Raw genomic sequence first — 20,171 nt, 5'->3', positions numbered from 1 at the left:
TAACAACCATTTAAGGAGGTGGCGGAGACCCTTGTTTGCCCCTCCCCCACACGGGACCTATACAGCCCTTTTTTTTGCCATGTCTCATGTGCAATTACTGTAATATGTGCGCTCTTATTGTGTATGACAACCCTTGTAATGTATGTTATATATTCTTATTGTATTGCATTATCATGTGCTTGCACCTTCTAGAGGCAGGGACAGCAAGGAGTTAAAGAGTGGGCTGGGCTAACAGCCCCATGAGGACAGGAGTTCCTGTGGGGAGCTCAGTAGCCCAGGCATGTTTGCTCTGGGCAGGTGTGCAGCAACAGCCGGGACATTGCCAGACCCCAGGAGGGGATAGAATCTGCTGCCCCAGACTGAAGGACATTAACACGGGCCTTGCCAGACCCTGGGGGGATAGAATCTGTTGCCCTGGACTTAAGGGCATCAACACGGGCCCCAGGATTCCGTCAGGGCCCCTACGAAAGGGTCTTCAAGCGTAAATATTCCGGCATAATGACTACTGCCTTTCTCGGCCGCCATGGCTGTTATGGGTACGGCCGTGGCCGAAGTTAGGGAGAGAAAAGGTAGCCAGTGTTTGTGCGTTATTCATCTCGGTTATTAAAGTTGTTCTCCCTGTTGGACTGCAGCTGTGTCTGGATTGCGTCTGTCCTACCTATTTCTGTGCAAGTCTGTACACTGACTGTGGCTTAATTGACTCTGTTGGGACTACCACCCCGCGCTACCTTGTTATAACCATACCAGGCTTTATTCTGGGGAATTGCAAATCTGCCAGTTCATTGCCCATAAATTGTTCCCCCATATAGTGTAGTGCCCCCCATATATTGTGGTGCCCCAGTACACTATGCAGAGCTTGTGCTTCCGGTGACACAAACCCCATAAATTATTAACTGAGCCCTTCCCACTACAATAATACCAAAAGTGACCGGTTACTGGTGTTTAGGCACGGGGAGCTCAAAAGGAGGGGGCATTTAGATTTGGGAACGGAGATTTCATTGGATTTTATCTGGGGGGGTTGGGAGCCGTGTTGCTTTTCCACAGTCTCTGTCCTACAAGTAGCATGGGAACCCCTTTAATTCCAGTGACAGATGATGGACGGTGGGGACTGGTTTTCTGCAGGATAAAGTAGGGGTTTTATTAATAACAATTTGGTATACATAATATTTTTTTTTATAAAATTCAGAATGAGGCTGGGATCACATTCTTGAGTTCTACCCTTACCACTTATGACAAGGTTTTCATGTAAAGCCCACAAAAATGTTATTTAGACAAAAACCCCAAAAGAACCCCTCACTATAATGAGGAAGATGGAGACATTTTGGAGTCCACTTGGCATCTGTTCTGGCGGTGTCCATCTTTTAGGGTGTGCACAGAATTGTGGTTGTCCACACTTGTGCTCTAAAAAGATACCTAAAAAAATGTGAAGCTACCGGAATACATAAATGACTGGGTCCATCAGGGGTTTTGTCTGAATCGCAGTTTTAAGATTTACATGGAAAAACCCCGTCGTAAGTACTCAGCAGAGACTGCAGGATAAAGCCTTAGGCCTCATACTCACTGGCGATTTAAAAAACGGTCCGAATTCTGGACTGTAGAAAAGGGTGGAGTGCTATGCAAGTGTCATGCGATTTCTATGCAATTTTTAATCTTTCCATCCGTTCTCTATCCGTTTTGCATCCGTTTTACATCCGTTTGCAATCCGTTTTTTTTTCGCAGCAACTATTTTTCTACAGTCATTTACAGGACCATTTACAGTGTTCTATGACACATAATGGTGATGTATCCGTTTAAAACGGATGGAAAATGGATGGTCCGTTTTTGGTCCATTTTTTTAATCGCACCCATTGACTTGCATTGGCGAAAGTCGCAGCAAATCGCAGCGTGCTGCGATTTTTTTCTCAGTCCAATTTTGGATGGGAAAAAATCGCAAGTGAGATGTCACCCATTGACTAACATGGGTCAGAGTGCAATACGATTTTATCGCCAGTGAGTTTGAGCCCTTACTCCGATTATTGGGAGGCAGAATGAAGAGACTGTAAAAAGGCTTACAGTATGTTTTGCGCGATGAGACAGAGATTTTCTTTGGAACTATTTTGGGAAACATTTTTTATTTCTTTTTACTCATATTTTTCAGACACAGAATTAAAAAAATAGAAATTCAGCCATTGTTTTCATTTATTTACTTTTTTGCGGTTCACCGTGCAGTAAAAACGATAAAACCGATTTATTCTTCGGTTAAGTGCAATTACAGCAGTAACATATTTATATAGTTTCTTTTATGTTTTGCTACTTTTACACATTAAAAACTATATTTCACAAAAATTAATTTGTTTTTGCATCATTATATTCTGAGTTGTAACTCATTTATTTTTGCGACATGAGCCATATTAGGGCTTGTTTTTTGTATGACGGTTTTGCGTTTTATTTTGTCCAATTTTTTTTTACATATGACTTTTTGTCTTTTTATTCCTTTTGTGTCATAATGGTGAAAAAGCATTATTTTTGGCCTGGATTTTATTATTTTTTTATAGTGTACAATTTACATAATAAATAACATTACATTTTTATAGATTGGGCCGTTCCGGATGTGGCGATACCAATTATGTGTACTTTATTTGTTTATTTTTCTTTTCTTACAAAAAGGCTACATTTTTAGAGGTGAAATGACTCTGTGTTTTTTTTGTGTTTTTTTACTTTTTTAATATATTTCATTTAACTTTTAGTTACTTTTTCACTTAGTCCCAGTGGGACATGTATATTTTTTACTTTGATCTGCAGTACTTTGATCATGTACTGCAGTACATGAGACTTGTCAGTTTTTCACTGACAGAGCTTGTTAGACTCTGCTAATAGCAGGATCTAATAGGCTACCATACGCTGGGGTCATCAGACGACCTCACAGTACCATGGCAACCATTGGCACCTGCGATTACGATCGAGGGTGGTCGATCTTGTCAAATGAGTCTTTTAACCACTTTGACGCAGCTGTCACGATTGACAGCAGTATTTAAGGGGTTAATTGGCCCCGGTTCCAACACCATCCGAGGCCAATGCTGCAGGGTGTCACCTGTCTTGTATAGCTCTCACCGGTGGGAATTTCGCCTGTGGGGGATGCGTTATTCACTTATTCCAGATTCGATGAGTGAACAAAGCCCATTAATGGCCGCTGTTTTAATGCGTATTTGCAGTCATTAAGGGGTTCAAGGAGTTGTAGAGTCACAGGTATTTGATGAACTAGCTGCATGATAGATCATCAATAGCAGAGAGAGACGTGTTTGGGAGTATAAATTTATGACGACCTTTGACACTCTCAGTCCTGGAATGAATGTGTCGCATGGATTTATGTCTTTTTACATCAATTAAGGAATTTGCTTTCAAAACCTGGTGGGGGCATCACAACACAATAGGAGACCCCAATCAGAGGACTATAAAACATCCAGATTCCTTATCTATGTACTGGTCCAATATTTATGTTTCTCCCTCTCCCATATTGATAGTTCTGCTTCACGTCACTTGTCTTATCCATTGCATTTTTTCTGCGTTGTATTGTGCATAAATATGTGACTCTTCAGATTTTGTATTAGTCTAGCCTGAAGAAGAGACCTGAGTAGTCTCGAAAGCTTGCAATGTATTACCATCTTTTCAGTTAGCCATTAAAAGGTATCAACCACTGAGGACTCTCAATTCTGAATATTTTTCTAGCAGAACAATGGGATTCCGACATCCAGCGCCTCTACCGATCAGCTGGTTTTTTTAGTGTTTGCAGCTCCACTCACAGCTTAGCAGCCGATGTCGACTACTACAGTACAGCTTCAATTTAGAAAAAGTAGGAACTTTTCTTCAGTAGCCAGTAATGGCTGCACTTAGCAGATCCATGCAAAGTTGGTACATCCACCTGCCGCAGAAACAAAAAACAGCTGATTGATGGTGCAGACGGGGGTAGACCCCAACCGATCTGCTATTTAGTGAGGACCTATTCTGTAGGTAAAATAGGTCATCAAATATCTATGCCCGGACAACCCCTTTAAGTAAAGGCAACTCAGCACATAGCGTGAAATGCTATTTAGATCGGTATAGATGAGATTCCTTTGGCTCCACATGTGCACTGCCTATATGGCTAATCTAATTACTTGTACTACATTTATCATGCAGTAATTATCATACAGAAAAAAATGACATTATCATACATTGTTTGCACAAATTTGATAACTGATAAATCTCCTCTCACAAGGAAAGTTTACATTACCTTACTATGCATCAGATCCTGCATGATTTGAGCTCTAGCAGGTTTCTCTGAGAGACAAGATGAAGCGTCTGTTGAATTTTTAATGGCACCATCCACTTTAGCTTTGATCTCTTCAGCACACTCAGTTACTTCCTCTGCATGTGATGTACCAGGTATGAAGTGGTCTGACATTGTAATGGAAGATAAGTCCCACTTTAGAGACTGAATGTAATCTTTTAGCATCTGCTCTTCTTCATCACTGAGCCATGGGGCATAGGGGCTGTTAAAATCACATGAAATGAGAATTTTTTTAGCTAAGTTTATAAGTCTAGGCTGTGTGCACACGTTGCGGATTTTGAGGCGTTTCCGCAGTGTTTTTGGACGTGTAGAATTGCCTCAAATCCGCAGTGTAGGACAGTACCAACGATAGTCAAAGGGAATGTGAGAATTGGTGTGCACATGCTGCATAAAAATCAGCGCGGATTTGCAGCTTTTTTTCCCGCAGCATGTCAATTCTTTGTGCGGATCCGCAGCATTTCTGCACCCATTGACTATACATTGAGTGAGGCAAATCTGCACGTCAAAAACGCATGACAATCTGCAAGAAATCCGCATCAATTACGCAAGCATTTTGGACTGCGTTTTCTGCCAAGAGATGCAGATTCTGTGCAGAAAATTCAGCAGGCCAATCCGCAACATGTGCACATACCCTTAGTCTGAGATCCTTCTACCAAAGAAAATAGACCGTTAACATGAAGTATAGTAGGGAAACTGATATTATTTTCTTACCTGTTTATTGTTTGCCCAGGCATTTTCTTTGATTCTAAGTCTGATATTTTTTCTTCTCTCCTAAATATCTTTTTTACCTCCATCAAGAATAGTTTGGTTTTAATCTCCAAGTCTTTTGGCAGCAGCCTCCAGCCTTATTTTATAACATATGAAACAATATAGTTATAGTCAAGTAAAAGTTTCAAGCATATACATTCAGTACATAAAAAATATTACTGCAAGTGTTAAGTTGTGTTGTCGCATAAAAGATGTACAGAATGTAATAACGCAGGTGCAGTGAATAGACAGCTGGGCTAAAAGCCATGCTATTAAAGATAACATCAGAATCCTCAGCTGCAAGACTGCTTGTTGCCATTATATTTGTTGGCTATTGTTCCACCACCATGTTTTCTATATGGTATGTAAACCGTAAAAGACAGTATTGTCATATGGCATGCTTCCTATTAAAGTCTATAGGCACACACTGCTTGCGTATGCTACTGTATATGATATCTATGTAACAGCCTCATACCTGCAACAAATCACAAGTTCCACCATCCGGTCATTTTTTATTGACATTGCTAATCAAGTTGAATTTTCATTTCTTTTTAGGCCAGGTCCCACAATCATCTACAAAATCATCTGAGCTTCATCCCGAAAAATAGTACAATTTTTTTCATGTTTGTCATCCGTATGGAATCCATATTTATAAAGCAGCAGCTATCAATAATTTACCAGACCATTTACAGTTTGCAATGTATACAAATAAATAAAATGCTAAACTGTGTGATTTTTTTTTTGCGCACTCATTAGAATAGGTGAGTCTCATCCAATTTGCAGAAACAATGCATGCCGTGATTTTTTTTTTCAACATGCAGATTCATTCGGTCTGTGAAAAAAAAATTGCACTGCCCCTTTGAATAAATTGGTCCGAGTGCTGTCCATTTTTCCCTGGACGGAAAGTAAGGTTGTGTGAACCTACTCTTATCTTATGAGGATAGAACTAACTTATTGCAAAAAGCATTACTGAATTAGTACCTGAGTTCAAAATGTCCCCTGATGACACCTGACCAAGCATGATTTCCTGCTTTGCTTCTGCAAGAGCCAACAACACACTGTATGTCTTCAGACATTTCTCACTATAAATGACAAGAAGGAGGAATCACAACATACAAGTCAGTCTTTAACCACTTAACTGTTTTCAGCACCATTTAGGGCTACATAAAAATCATTTACGTAACTTCTATACATTTATTTCAAAGCAAATATAAAACGATGTTGACACTGATTTTTTTTCTTGTGCCAATCACATTATACACTAAATAACCTATGGGAAGAGTAGTCACTAAATATGTTTGGATTTTTTGTTTTTAAATAATGTATGTGGAATAAAATTAAAGGGCTTGTCTGGGCACAATATACTAACCTATCCACTGCATAGTTCATCAATATCAGATCAGTGGGGTCCAACACCCGGCACCCTTCCAGATCAGCTCTTATTTGCTCCAGCCTCCGTCACCGGTATAAATTGGGTACTCCTTTTCTCTTTTTCCGTTGGGGGTCTGAGCAAATAGCATATAATCAGTGTGAGTATCAGCTGTCAGGCCCCTATCGATCTGGTGTTGATGCCCTGTTTTATTTTTAACTCTTTCAACACAATTATAAAATTACAATAATTATAACATTACCAATAACCCATCCTGCCCATACCAGCTTCATGAAGGTAATGTCCATCAAAGAAATGCATGTATAACAAAATGCTATAATGTGTACTAATTGGTGTATATTTTAAATACTTCCTGACATGGCCAATTTCAGTTTTTTGTTTTATTCCAACTCTTCTTCTAAGAGCCATTACTTTTTATATTTCTTCAATATAGTAAATGGACATATGAGGGCTTGGTTTTTGATGGATGAGTTGTACTTTTGAATGACAACATTCATTTAACTAAATAGTGTACTTAAAAACAGGAAAAAAATTTCAAGTCGAAATCCGATGAAAAAGATGCAACTAGTGATGAGCGAGTATACTCGTTGCTCAGGTGGTCTACGAGTATTTTGACGTGCTTGGAAATTTAGTTTTCGTCGCCTCAGCTGCATGATATGTGGCTGCTGGACAGGCTGAGTACATGTGTGGAATGCCTGTTTGTTAGGAAATCTCCACATGTATTCAGCCTGTCTAGCAGCCGCAAATCATGCAGCTGAGGCGCCGAAAACTAAATCTCCGAGCACGGCAAAATACTCGGAGACCACCCGAGCATGCTCGAGGAGACCCCAGCAACAATGCTATTCGCCCATCACAACATGCAACCTGACGTTGTTTTTTTAGGAATTGTTTTTACAGCATACATTATGTGGTAAAAATAACATGGTAATATGATTCGTCTCAACTGTACCTTTACAGTAATATCAAATTTATCCAGATTTTTATTTATTTAAGTGGTGAAAAAGAAATCCAAAATTTGTAAAAAAAAAAAAAATGTTTGATAGTGTCGTCATTTTCCAACACCCATACCACTTTTATTTTCTGTCATTTGCGCTATCGTTTTGTGGGGTGAGCCAATGTTATTATTGATACCATTTTAGGATAGAAATGACATTTTTGTGTTCTTGCGACCAAAAAAAAAAAAAGCAATTTAGGCGTTTTTGTAAGTTTGGGTTAATTTTTTAACCGATATAGTTAATTATTTTCATATTTTGATAGATTGGACTGTTCTTGACACGGCGATGCCACATATGTATACTTTTAAAAATGTTTTATTATCTTTATTTTTAATGGAGGAAAAGGGAGTTAATTAAACATTTTATGTTTTATTTTTTTCAGATTTTTAAAAACTGTTTTTTATCTTTTCACTGTATTTGTAACTGGAACCTGCAAACATCTCATCGCTTGTACTACAGTTAGGTCCATATATATTTGGACAGAGACAACATTTTTCTAATTTTGGTTCTAGACATTACCACATTGAATTTTAAACAAAACAATTCAGATGCAGTTGACGTTCAGACTTTCAGGTTTCTTTTGAGGGTATCCACATTAAAATTGGAAGAATGGTTTAGGAGTTTCAGCTCCTTAACATGTGCCACCCTGTTTTTAAAGGGACCAAAAGTAATTGGAAAGATTAAATAATTGTAAATAAAATGTTCATTTCTAGTACTTGGTTGAAAACCCTTTGCTGGCAATGACTGCCTGAAGTCTTGAACTCATGGACATCACCAGACGCTGTCTTTCCTCCTTTTTGATGCTCTGCCAGGCCTTCACTGCGGTGGTTTTCAGCTGCTGTTTGTTTGTGGACCTTTCTGTCTGAAGTTTAGTCTTTAACAAGTGAAATGCATGCTCAATTGGGTTGAGATCAGGTGACTGACTTGGTCATTCAAGAATATTCCACTTCTTTGCTTTAATAAACTCCTGGGTTGCTTTGGCTTTATGTATTGGGTCATTGTCCATCTGTAGTATGAAATGACGACCAATCAGTTTGGCTGCATTTGGCTGGATTTGAGCACACAGTATGGCTCTGAATACCTCAGAATTAATTCGGCTGCTTCTGTCCTGTGTCACATCATCAATAAACACTAGTGACCCAGTGCCACTGGCAGCCATGCATGCCCAAGCCATCACACTGCCTCCGCCGTGTTTTACAGATGATGTGGTATGCTTTGGATCATGAGCTGTACCACGCCTTCGCCATACTTTTCTCTTTTCATCATTCTGGTAGAGGTTGATCTTGGTTTCATCTGTCCAAAGAATGTTCTTCCAGAACTGTGATGGCTTTTTTAGATGTTTTTTTAGCAAAGTCCAGTCTAGCCTTTTGATTCTTGATGCTTATGAGTGGCTTGCACCATGCAGTGAACCCTCTGTATTTACTTTCATGCAGTCTTCTCTTTATGGTAGATTTGGATATTGATACGCCAACCTCCTGGAGAGTGTTGTTCACTTGGTTGGCTGTTGTGAAGGGGTTTCTCTTCACCATGGAGACTATTCTGCGATCATCCACCACTGTTGTCTTCCGTGGGCCCAGGTCTTTTTGCATTGATGAGTTCACCAGTGCTTTCTTTCTTTCTCAGGATGTACCAAACTTTAGATTTTGCCACTCCTAATGTTGTAGCAATTTCTCGGATGGGTTTTTTCTGCTTTTGCAGCTTAAGGATGGCTTGTTTCACCTGCATGGAGAGCTCCTTTAACCGCATGTTTCCTTCACAGCAAAACCTTCCAAATGCAAGCACCACACCTCAAATCAACGCCAGGCCTTTTATCTGCTTAATTGAGAATGACATAACGAAGGGATTGCCCACACCTGTCCATGAAATAGCCTTGGAGTCAATTGTCCAATTACTTTTGGTCTCTTTAAAAACAGGGTGGCACATGTTAAGGAGCTGAAACTCCTAAACCCTTCTTCCAATTTTAATGTGGATTCCCTCAAATGGAAGCTGAAAGTCTGAACTTCAACTGCATCTGAATTGTTTTGTTTAAAATTCATTGTTGTAATGTCTAGAACCAAAATTAGAAAAATGTCTCTGTCCAAATATATATGGACCTAACTGTATATACTGCAATACCATAGTATTGTTGCATGTAGTATAATTTGGGGTCTTGTTTGAAGCCGGCCACAGGGATTTTAGTAAATGGTAAAACACTGTTTACAATAAAATCATGTGATGAATTAAAAGAGGCATAGATGCTAATGACAAAAACATAGTTTCTATACAAGTCATTAGTGCAGCCACACTTAGAATGCTGTGTACAATTTTGGTCTCCTGTGTACAGTATAAGAAAGACATAGATGAATTAGAGCAACAGCAACCAAGGTTATTAACCACTTAGCGACCGCCGATACGCCTTTTAACGGCAGTCACTAAGGGTACTTAAACCACAGCGCCTTTAATTAAAGGCGCTGTGGAGAAAGGAAACAGCTCCCCCCACAGTCGGATTTTCTCCGGTGTCAAAGGCTATCCGGCCGAAACGTGCGTTGGGGGGGGTACAACCAGGTAGGACCTTTACTATCGACCAGTCTGAGGTAATATTATGTAGTTTAAATTTTTTCTCTGGATGTTGACATGTTCAGTGCATAGTATGTGTGGTGGTAGGTTCCACCACAGGGGGTAATGATGCCTATGGGCCTCAATATACATTATGACTGGCTGTTTGTATTACTAAGGGATGATGTAGGATCTTCTAATTTTGTATTGCTTATTGCTGTATTCACTATTATCCCTGTGGTCATATACCTGTATGTGCCCCATTTTTTGCCCATGTGCTTTTTATGGTCATATTGACTCTTATCTCACTGCTTCTTGTACCTTGGATTTATGCTAATAAAGTTATTTTTGTATTTTTGTATACATTTCTTGTATTGGACTTTTTTTCGCCTTTTTTCTTTTATATATTTGATTATCTTCTCTCCTTGTAGTTGTTCTGGGAGAGAAGAGAGAAACTACAGCTCAAGTGCTGCCCTGTCAGCGAAGTGAAATCTGATTTTGCTGCGTCCGCAGCGTCATAAAAATCAGGTTACCTCTCCAAATCCCCCGCATCCCCATCCCCATTGTCAGGGGATAATAAAAAAAAATTTATTTTTTTTTACAATTTTTTTTTTATTAAAGAAAAAAAAAAATAATTTTTAGGGTTATACGTGCTAGGGTTAGGGTTAGTGCTGGGTTATACGTGCTAGAGTTATACGTGCTACCAGGGTTAGGGTTATATGTGCCACCAGGGTAAGGGTTATACGTGCTACTAGGGTTGGGGTATACATGCTACTAGGGTTAGGGTATACGTGCCTCTAGGGTTAGGGTATACGTGCTACTAGGGGTAGGGTTATACGTGCTAGGGTTAGGGTATACGTGCTACTAGGGTTAGGGTATACGTGCTACTAGGGTTAGGGTATACGTGCCTCTAGGGTTAGGGTATACGTGCTACTAGGGGTAGGGTTATGCGTGCTAGGGTTAGGGTATACGTGCTACTAGGGTTAGGGTATACGTGCTACTAGGGTTAGGGTATACGTGCTACTAGGGTTAGGGTTACACATATTAGGGTTAGGAGGAAAAAAAGGGTTAGATTAGGGTTAGTATTCATTAGGCAGGGAAAAGAAATGGTGCGGAAAACGTACAGCACGAAGCTAGCTTACAGCCTGCTTTGCTCCGGCAGCTCCGGCAGTGAAACAGAATCTGCCTCTGAAGCTGAGCAGTTTTCAGACCGTGACGGTGACTCTTCCTCCACAGGATCCCTCAGCCCGATGGTAGCGGAGTCGGTCGGCACTGCTGAAGCTTCAGAGGCAGGGCCAAGTACCACAGTCCCCTCATCGCTGTTGTATAATGACACCTCATTTTCCCCTCAAATTCCTCCTTTTTCTGCTGTCCCTGGAATAAGAGTAGATGTCACTAATTTTACCCCCATTGATTATTTCCAAATTTTCATTAGCCCCGAAGTCTTAGAATTGATCGTCCACCAGTCAAACCTATATGCCCGACAATATACTATATTTCCCAAAAACCCACTGCCTTTCATTCCCGTTCCTGGATGCCCACCAATGTCCCTGAAATAAAAAAATTTTAGGCCTTACCCTGAATATGGGTTTAGTAAAAAAAAACCTCACTCCGCTCTTACTGGGCAACAAAAGCTGTCCACAGCACCCCTGTATTTGCAGCCGTCATGTCCCGAGTCCGTTATGAAGCCCTGATGAGATTCCTCCACTTCAGTGACAATTCCCAAGCCCCCCCCAAGAACTGACCTCAATTATGATCAGCTAAATAAATTGGGACGCCTAATTTCCCTCCTTCAAAATTCATTTCTAAATTCCTATACCCCAGAGAAAAATGTGGCAGTCGACGAGTCCTTGATGAGCTACAAAGGCCGTCTGTCATTCCGCCAATTTATCCCCTCCAAGCGTGCCAAATATGGCATAAAATTATACAAAACTTGTGAGAGCTCATCAGGGTACACTTCCACCTTCCTAATTTATGAAGGTAGGGACCGCCAAATAAACCCTCCAAACTGCCCTCAGACAATTGGCATCCCAGGCAAAATTTTCTGGGAGCTAATGACACCCTTTCTTCATCAAGAGTACCATGTGTATATGGACAATTATTATACAATACAAGTGTCCCCCTATATAAATCCCTCCACGCTGCAAATACAGGGGCCTGTGGGACAATCAGGAAAAATAGAGTGGGGTTTCCGTCACAGTTGGTGTCCAGACGTTTGGAGCAGGGGGCGTCTTTCTCACTTGCAAATGACTAACTCCTTGCAGTGAAGTGGAAGGACATGAAGGATGTTTACATGCTTACCACACTGCATTTGGACACCACTGTGACAGTCAGAGAGAGGGGTGCCACCAGGGACAAGGAAAAACCGGTCTGCGTCACAGAATATAATAAATTTATGGGTGGCGTTGACTTATCAGACCAGGTTCTGCAACCATACCTGGTCAAGCAGAAGACCAGGGCCTGGTACAAAAAGGTGGCCATCTACCTTATTCAAATTGCCACGTACAACAGTTTCGTACTATATAAAAAAGCCCAAGGACCCCTTACATTCCTCCAGTTTCAGGAAAAAATTGTTGAGGGCCTCCTGTTTCAGTCAATGGCACCGGGGGGAAGCCTTTGAGTCTGAGGATTCCCAGAGACTTATAGAGCGCCATTTTCCTCACTCTGTCCCTGTCACTCCCACCCAAAGGTATCCTCAAAAACTATGCCGGGTTTGCAGGAAGCATGGCAAACGGAGTGATTCCCGGTACTATTGCCCCACATGCCCATCCCAACCAGGCCTTTGTATCTCCCCATGCTTTGAGACCTACCACACCACTTACAATTATTAGTTTTTTTTATATAAGTTTTATTTTCTGCCTATTGGCCCCAGTAGAGTAATTTGTAACAAGAAATAGAGAAATTTTCATTAGTAGTTCCCATTTTACCCCATTCCACAATTCCAACACTTGATCAATCCCATACCAAACTACTATTCCAACAAATTCTCATCCACGTACCCACGTCTGTACAACCCAGAGTGTGGACCCCACAAATGTTCTTGAAAAGTCAGGTCATCTGAAAATTCTAGGGCTTGATCAATCCCATACCAAACTACTATTCCAACAAATTCTCGTCCACGTACCCACGTCTGTACAACCCAGAGTGTGGACCCCACAAATGTTCTTGAAAAGTCAGGTCATCTGAAAATTCTAGGGCTTGATCAATCCCATACCAAACTACTATTCCAACAAATTCTCATCCACGTACCCACGTCTGTACAACCCAGAGTGTGGACCCCACAAATGTTCTTGAAAAGTCAGGTCATCTGAAAATTCTAGGGCTTGACCAATCCCATACCAAACTGCTATTCCAACAAATACTCGTCCACGTACCCACGTCTGTACGCTCGAGTATGGACCCCACAAATGTTCCTGAAAAGTCAAGTCATTTGAAAATTCTAGAACCTGATTACTCACAAACATTTTTTACCATTTACCTAACTTTGACTGTTTTACGACTGTCTTGCTACACAAAACTTTGGCTTCCATTTATATTACTTATATTTATGTTGGTGATACGGGTATAATCATTTTATTGGAGGATTTCTAAAAATGAGGAAGTTCCGTACTTATACACTATGGACTTTACCGTAAGGTTCTTGCCGAACCTCTGGTACCAGACAATACAGATTCTGTAGAGGATTAGTTGTTTTGTGCATATAGCGGTTCTGACCTTGGCGGGTGGGAGCTTGCTATGGTGCACCACGTCTATTGGCACATTCGTCTCTCATATAGGGATTGATGGAGCTAAAAGGACGCTGTATGACCGGTCCCTGAAAGTCTGTGCAATTCTAGTCCAGCTGGTGTTCTTTCATCTTTGGAACAAACTCAGCTTTGCCACAGAGTTGGCTGCATTTTCCTCCACATTTTGCCCTTCATTCCATACAGTTTATTCTTCCTGCTACAATAAACGCAAATGTGGGACAACTGTTTTGTTAGCAAGACCAAGTTTTATAATCAGCCAATGTATTTTTAGGAGCATGCCTCCCTCTGTGAGTAATAATTCCTGAAAGGATTTTGAAATAAAGTCACATTGTGCCCCTTCCTGTCCAAGCCCTGCAGTTTGTCCAAACAGTCCTTTTTGACTACATATGGGATATCGCCACGCTCATAAGAAAGTGGATAACAAATTGTGGGGTCCACTTTCTGGTGTAATCTCTGACAAAAGTGAGAAATTCAGGTCTAAACCAAGATTTTTGTGGAAAAAATGAACTTTTTCAATATGACGACCTAATGTTATCAAATTCTGTGTCGCACCTGTGGGTTCAAATTGCTCAATATACCCCTGGATAAAATCTTTGAGGGGTGTAGTTTCCAAAATGGGGTCAGTTTTGGGGGGTTTCTGCTGTTTAGGCACATGTTCAAACCCGACATGGCATCCGGTCTCACAATTTTGAGATTACAATTCAAACGGTGCTCCTTCCCTTCCTGGCTCTACCGTGCACCGAAACTGAGGTTTACCCCCACATATGGGGTATCGGCATTCTCAGGACAAATTTCACAACAACCATTGGGGTCCAATTCCTCTTGCTACCCTTGGTAAAATTAAAAATTGGGGGCAAAAAGATCATTTTTGTGAAAAAAAAATGATTTTTTATTTTTATGGCTGTACGTTATAAACTTCTGTGAAGCACTTGGGGGGTTGCAAGTGGTCACCGCACATCTAGATAAGTTCCTTAGGGGGTCTAGTTTCCAAAATTGTGTCACTTGTGGGGGGTTTCCACTGTTTAGGCACATCAGAGGCTCTCTAAACGCAACATGGCATCAGATCTCAAATCCAGCCAATTCTGCGTTGGAAAAGTCAAACGGCGCTCCTTCTGTTCCAATCCCTGCCGTGCGCCCAAAAAGTGGTTTACCCTGACATATGGGGTATCAGCATACTCAGGAAAAACTGCACCACAACTTTTGGGGTCCAATTCCTCTTACTACCCTTGGTAAAATAAAAAATTGGGAGCAAGAAGATCATTTTTGTGAAGAAAAAAAAATGATTTTTTATTTTTACGGCTGTACGTTATAAACTTCTGTGAAGCACTTGGGGGTTGCAAGTGGTCACCGTACATCTAGATAAGTTCCTTAGGGGGTCTAGTTCCAAAATGGTGTCACTTGTGGGGGGTTTCCACTGTTTAGGCACATCAGAGGCTCTCTAAACGCAACATGGCGTCAGATCTCAAATCCAGCCAATTCAGGGTTGGAAAAGTCAAACGGCGCTCCTTCCGTTCCAATCCCTGCCGTGCGCCCAAAAAGTGGTTTACCCTGACATATGGGGTATCAGCATACTCAGGACAAACTGCATAACAACTTTTGGGGTCCAATTCCTCTTGCTACCCTTGATAAAATATAAAATTGGGGGCAAAAAGATCATTTTTGTGAAAAAAAAATGATTTTTTATTTTTACGGCTGTACGTTATAAACTTCTGTGAAGCACTTGGGGGTTGCAAGTGGTCAATGCAGAACTAGATAAGTTCCTTAGGGGGTCTAGTTTCCAAAATGGTGTCAATTTGGGGGGGTTTCCACTGTTTAGGCACATCAAAGGCTCTCTAAACGCAACATGGTGTCAGATATCAAATCCAGCCAATTCTGCGTTGGAAAAGTCAAACGGAGCTCCTTCCGTTCCAATCCCTGCCGTACGCCCAAAAAGCTTAGGGGTCATGTTATTACAATGTACAAATATAACGTATGAGGGAACAGTACAAAGATCTTTTGTCACACACAGTATGGGAAGACTAAGTGCAAAATGAGGGGATGAGGGGAAGGAAGCCCAAGGAAAGGGGAAGTCGAGACCCTTAGGCAGATCTAATAGCACCAGGCCTACCCTACCATCCCTATATTGGATCTACACCAATTGTCGAGCAGGAAACCTAAGCTCTGTATATCCCTAGAGCTAGGCCCTGAAGAGGGAAGGGGTGTATGAGCACTGGTCAGTCCCCACTGTACACTAGAAACAAGGGGGAAGAAACTTAGCTTGAGCAGACTCCAGAGAGGTAACACCAAATGACCTCCAAAAGCACCAGAGAGGAAGTAAGCCACCTGCAATAGCTCCATGCCTTCACAAGGTAAAATGTGAATATCAAAGGCGGCTCCCTGAAGCAGACTGAGGGAGGTTGCAACTGGATCCAAAAGTCAGAAGGATGAAGATTGCATCTTACATGCCAAACGCATAGACCTTCTGCAGCCAGATGCAGAGCGACTGTTGCTGTAAGGGGGACGATAAGACCGCGGGTACCTGTGTGCCGGGTCTGGAACTAGAGAGGCTGCTTCTCCTGTTCCTGTGGGGAAGCTTTAGTGGGGCGGACCTGCCCCTGTTGCCTGGGGGAAGCCCTGAGGAGGCGGACTTTCCTGCTGACTGAGGGGGCGGAGAAAGAAGAGAAAGCGTGCACAGTGTGGCAGTTTGGCGCCAGCGGAGTGCAGTGTGCAGAGCGGTGAGAGGCGCGCTCTGATTTCCCTTCCCTCACCCCAGATTATCAGCGCTGTGACAGGCCACATGGAACAGAGCAGGGCCATGTACATACAGCAGAGCATAGCCGCGCACATAGAGCAGAGCTGTGCACACAGGACAGAGCCGTGAACACGAGCAGATGAGAAGGACAGGGACCGCTGCGCTGAGGGGAGCTGTGTGTCCAGCAGCAGCAGCCGGGGAACGCCAGCATTGTGTAGGCCAGCGTCCACCATCTCCCGCCGCCAGCAGCGGGGACCAGAGACCAGACCAGAGTGGTTGTCGACGCTTGAGTCTTGGCACGAACAGACAGCTCGCAGCATAAGGAGGAAAGTGCAGCGTGCCCAGTAGCAACCAGAGAACAAGGTGCCGTATGCTCCATGTCCGTGAGTACAGTACACGTGCCACATAAGAGTGACGACATACGAGACTAACACTTACACCCTGACGCTGCCAGAGAATATTTGCCCAGACACCTGTGCCCTGACTTCATTAGTGTCTATTTGCAGAGCCACGTTGGGCTCGTACAGTACTGTGGCCATACCCTTATCATCTACTACAGTATATGGACTAGGCCCAGTGGAAGGTACCGGAGACCGACCACTGCTGCCAGAAGACAGGATATTGTTGCCTACAGGACCGCGTTGGAAAAGACACCGCGCCAGCCGTTGTTGGCGCTATTCACTTCGTGGACTTTGGAACCACTGACTTTCATCAGAACTGCCGTTATCTGAATCGCTGTCCTCCCACTCACCATATCCTTTACCTTTTGAACTGTTTAATCTCCTGTTTGACCCTTTGCCTCCTTGCGTGGAGTATTCCCCTGTTATTAAACCTGTTAATCCTTGGTCTGCCTCCTGTCCATCACTGCATCCCGCGTACCTGCTATCTCACATTCCCTCTGACACACCCGTGACATCTTTCTAATGATGTTTTTACACCTAGGCCTGCAATGTCAATGATGCATCCTCTACATCTACAGCAGGAGCCTCAATTTATGGGCCTTGATGACCTTTTATCCTGCCCCCGGGCAGATTCTCGGGGATCACAGTGCTTGGGCCAGCAGCTGTATTTTGACAGCTGCTGGCCCATTAATTTCTTCTTGCTCTGTGAGCACGCTCACACAGCTTTCACTACTGAACTGAATGAAAGATTACATCCTTAAAGCAGTGCCAGCATCAGGTCGTACTTTGTGGACAACGTTAGAGAGCAATTTGTAAAGCCCCTGAAAGATGTTATAAATTTGTTGCAAAATAAAGAATTCCCCAGCCCTGATCAACAGGAAAGAAGGTTAAATCATAATCACAGGATGCGGTTCTTTACTGTAAGAGCAATGAGACTATGGAGCTCTATGCCACAATATATTGTAATGGTTTATTCACTACAAAAGTACGAGGAGGGCATAGATGACTTTCTTGAAAGACATAATATTACAGGTTATGGAAACTAGACTCTGTGATGGGATGAAAATCTCTAGGCCAAAGTGGGAGCAAAAACAAGCCACCACCCTCATCAGAAAATAATTTGTCTCCAAATAGTAATTGTGATGCTAAGTCACTTCTCACGAACAAGCCATAGGTCAGGATAGCAGAGTAGTCCGAGGTCAATAGCCAGGAGGGTGTGTCATAAACAGAAGGAAGAGATAAAGGCGTAGTCAGGTAACTGTCCAAGGTCAAAATACCAGGAGAATAGCGGATCAGAGTATAGGGGTTAAACAGTCGTCAGGGCAAAACGAGGTGCAAGGTCAGGCATCGACAGATCAATGAGAAAAATATGAGGCATAGCGTAAACCAACACACTTAGTCGAAGCTACGGCTGACAGCTATCTGGGACTGCCAGCTCAGATAAATAGCTGAGCAATTATGAAAACTGATAGCCCCTGACAAGCGCTCAGTATCAAATTATCACTATCAGTATCAGTGTCAAATTGGATGGCAGAGCTGTCAATCAAAACACAGACAGCTCAGCATGCCCCTGCACCAGGATGGATAACTGAGCTGTCAATCACTACACAGACAGCTCAGGACGCTCCTGTACCAGACTGGACAACTAAGTTGTCAATCACTGCACAGACAGCTCAGCACTGAGAAGTGGATTTGTTACAGTAATATTTTATTCCCAACTTCTGAACAGCCAAAGACCATAATACTGTCATCATGTTTTACACGAATGGCAAGAGGTTTTATAATCATGGCACGTAGCAGTGGGGAGAGGGGTAATCCTTGCAATGTGCCTCTTGTGAGATTTATAACATCAGATAGTATTTCATAAAGTTCCACCCTGACCCTGGGAGAGTCATTCAGTTACACCAAGTGAAAGAAATAACACACAAAACCATATATTTCCATAACCTTCCAGATTAATATCAAGTCCACCATGTCAAACACCTTAGTTGGGTGGCACCCCTGAGGATTCAGTTGCCACAGAGGTACTGCACCTCCCCCTGAGGTGTGGTACCCCACCATCCAGGTGAGTTGGAGGCTCCTAACCACGCTCCAACACTCGCATCCCACACAACATAGTAATTCAGCAAAGCCACATTGCGGCTCCCTGCTTGGAGTGTAGCAGAGCACCTTTGGTGGCTCCCTGCTTGGAACACGAAACGTGCTGGGAGGCGGGTGGAGTTTAGAATACATAAAGAGCGGGAAAGTTTAGGTAGTCAGTCAGTCAGTCAGTGAGTCAGAGAGAGTCACTCAGAGAGGAGTGAGGATCCCTGGAAGAGGGATGGAGGAGGGAGTGCTGCAGCTGCCTCAGTGATCTGAGCCAGCTGGCACAGGAAGGGAAAGAAGGAGAAAGACATTGGACTGAAACCTGATCTTCTATGAGAGAGAAGGATTAGTACGGAACGAAGGAGTAAAAGGGAACAGAGAGGACGTGGGTTAGAGGAGAACCCTGCCTAGAAGTTCTAAGCGCAAGGCCGGGGCCCGGTCCCCGAGGTTGTATGGATACTGAAGGTCCTGCAGCAGACACCGGTGGAGTAGTGGGCTGTAAATGCACTACTCCCATCTAAGACTTGGGGCACACAACAGCAACGTGAATAGTGAGCCGGGACTCAGGAGAGAGGAGTCCCCGTAGCAGGCTACAGCTGTCTGCCGTACAAGTAGAGTTCTTGAGAACATCTGTCGGGAGGCACTCCAGTGTAACTCAGTACTAGGAGTACTTCACACTTAAAGGCGCTATAAGAGGAGACGTTCAGAAAGGCACATTTTGGCGGAGTGTTGGAAGGGAGCATTCCATCTGATCTGGAGGTTGACTGAGTCCCTGACCCGGAGGACACAGCACGGAGGCAGGCATCTGTGTATGCTACAGACTGTGAGTACAGCTTTGGAACTGCACGCCCTGGTGTCGTCCTCCAATTATTCCTGGGCCAACACACCCGGTACCACTACATCTGGGTATCAGCTTCTACACCGCCTGCACCTCTCCTCTGCCCCGACATCTACACTGCCCTGGGGCTACAGCTCCACCTGTGGGGAGATTCACCATCTTGGCTGCAACACACCACAAGCCCCAGAGGATCTGCACGCAGCGTCGTGCAATATCCCGTGGCCCAATATCCCACTTGCCGAACACCACAAGTGGCGTCACGAACTATTCCATTAACTACAAACCACAATTCAACACCTCTGATTACTTGGGCGCCCAGGGCCATGGATCAGGTCACCGCTGCTGTGACACATCCCCCTGACACCGACCCGGTACCAAGTACCCCACGGCCCTGGGA

General features: G+C 43.0%; 1 protein-coding gene across 3 annotated transcripts in view; it reads right to left on the bottom strand.

The window, feature by feature from the left end:
- The window catches only part of USHBP1 (USH1 protein network component harmonin binding protein 1), a 174,306-nt gene that overhangs the window by 48,301 nt on the left and 105,834 nt on the right, over positions 1–20,171 (bottom strand). For all 3 annotated transcript variants that reach the window (XM_073547902.1, XM_073547893.1, XM_073547912.1), the window contains exons 9-11: positions 6,035–6,135; positions 5,018–5,150; positions 4,250–4,508 (exon numbers count right to left, since the gene is read on the bottom strand). In XM_073547902.1, the coding sequence (XP_073404003.1) occupies positions 4,250–4,508; positions 5,018–5,150; positions 6,035–6,135 (493 nt within the window). The remainder of the gene's footprint in view (positions 1–4,249; positions 4,509–5,017; positions 5,151–6,034; positions 6,136–20,171) is intronic.

This window comes from Dendrobates tinctorius, unplaced genomic scaffold (genome assembly GCF_039654945.1).
Source record: "Dendrobates tinctorius isolate UK_male_01 unplaced genomic scaffold, ASM3965494v1 ptg000011l, whole genome shotgun sequence".
Lineage (NCBI taxonomy): Eukaryota > Metazoa > Chordata > Amphibia > Anura > Dendrobatidae > Dendrobates > Dendrobates tinctorius.
The sequence above is the reverse complement of the archived record's forward strand: the minus strand, read 5'-3'. Positions and strand labels throughout refer to the sequence as shown.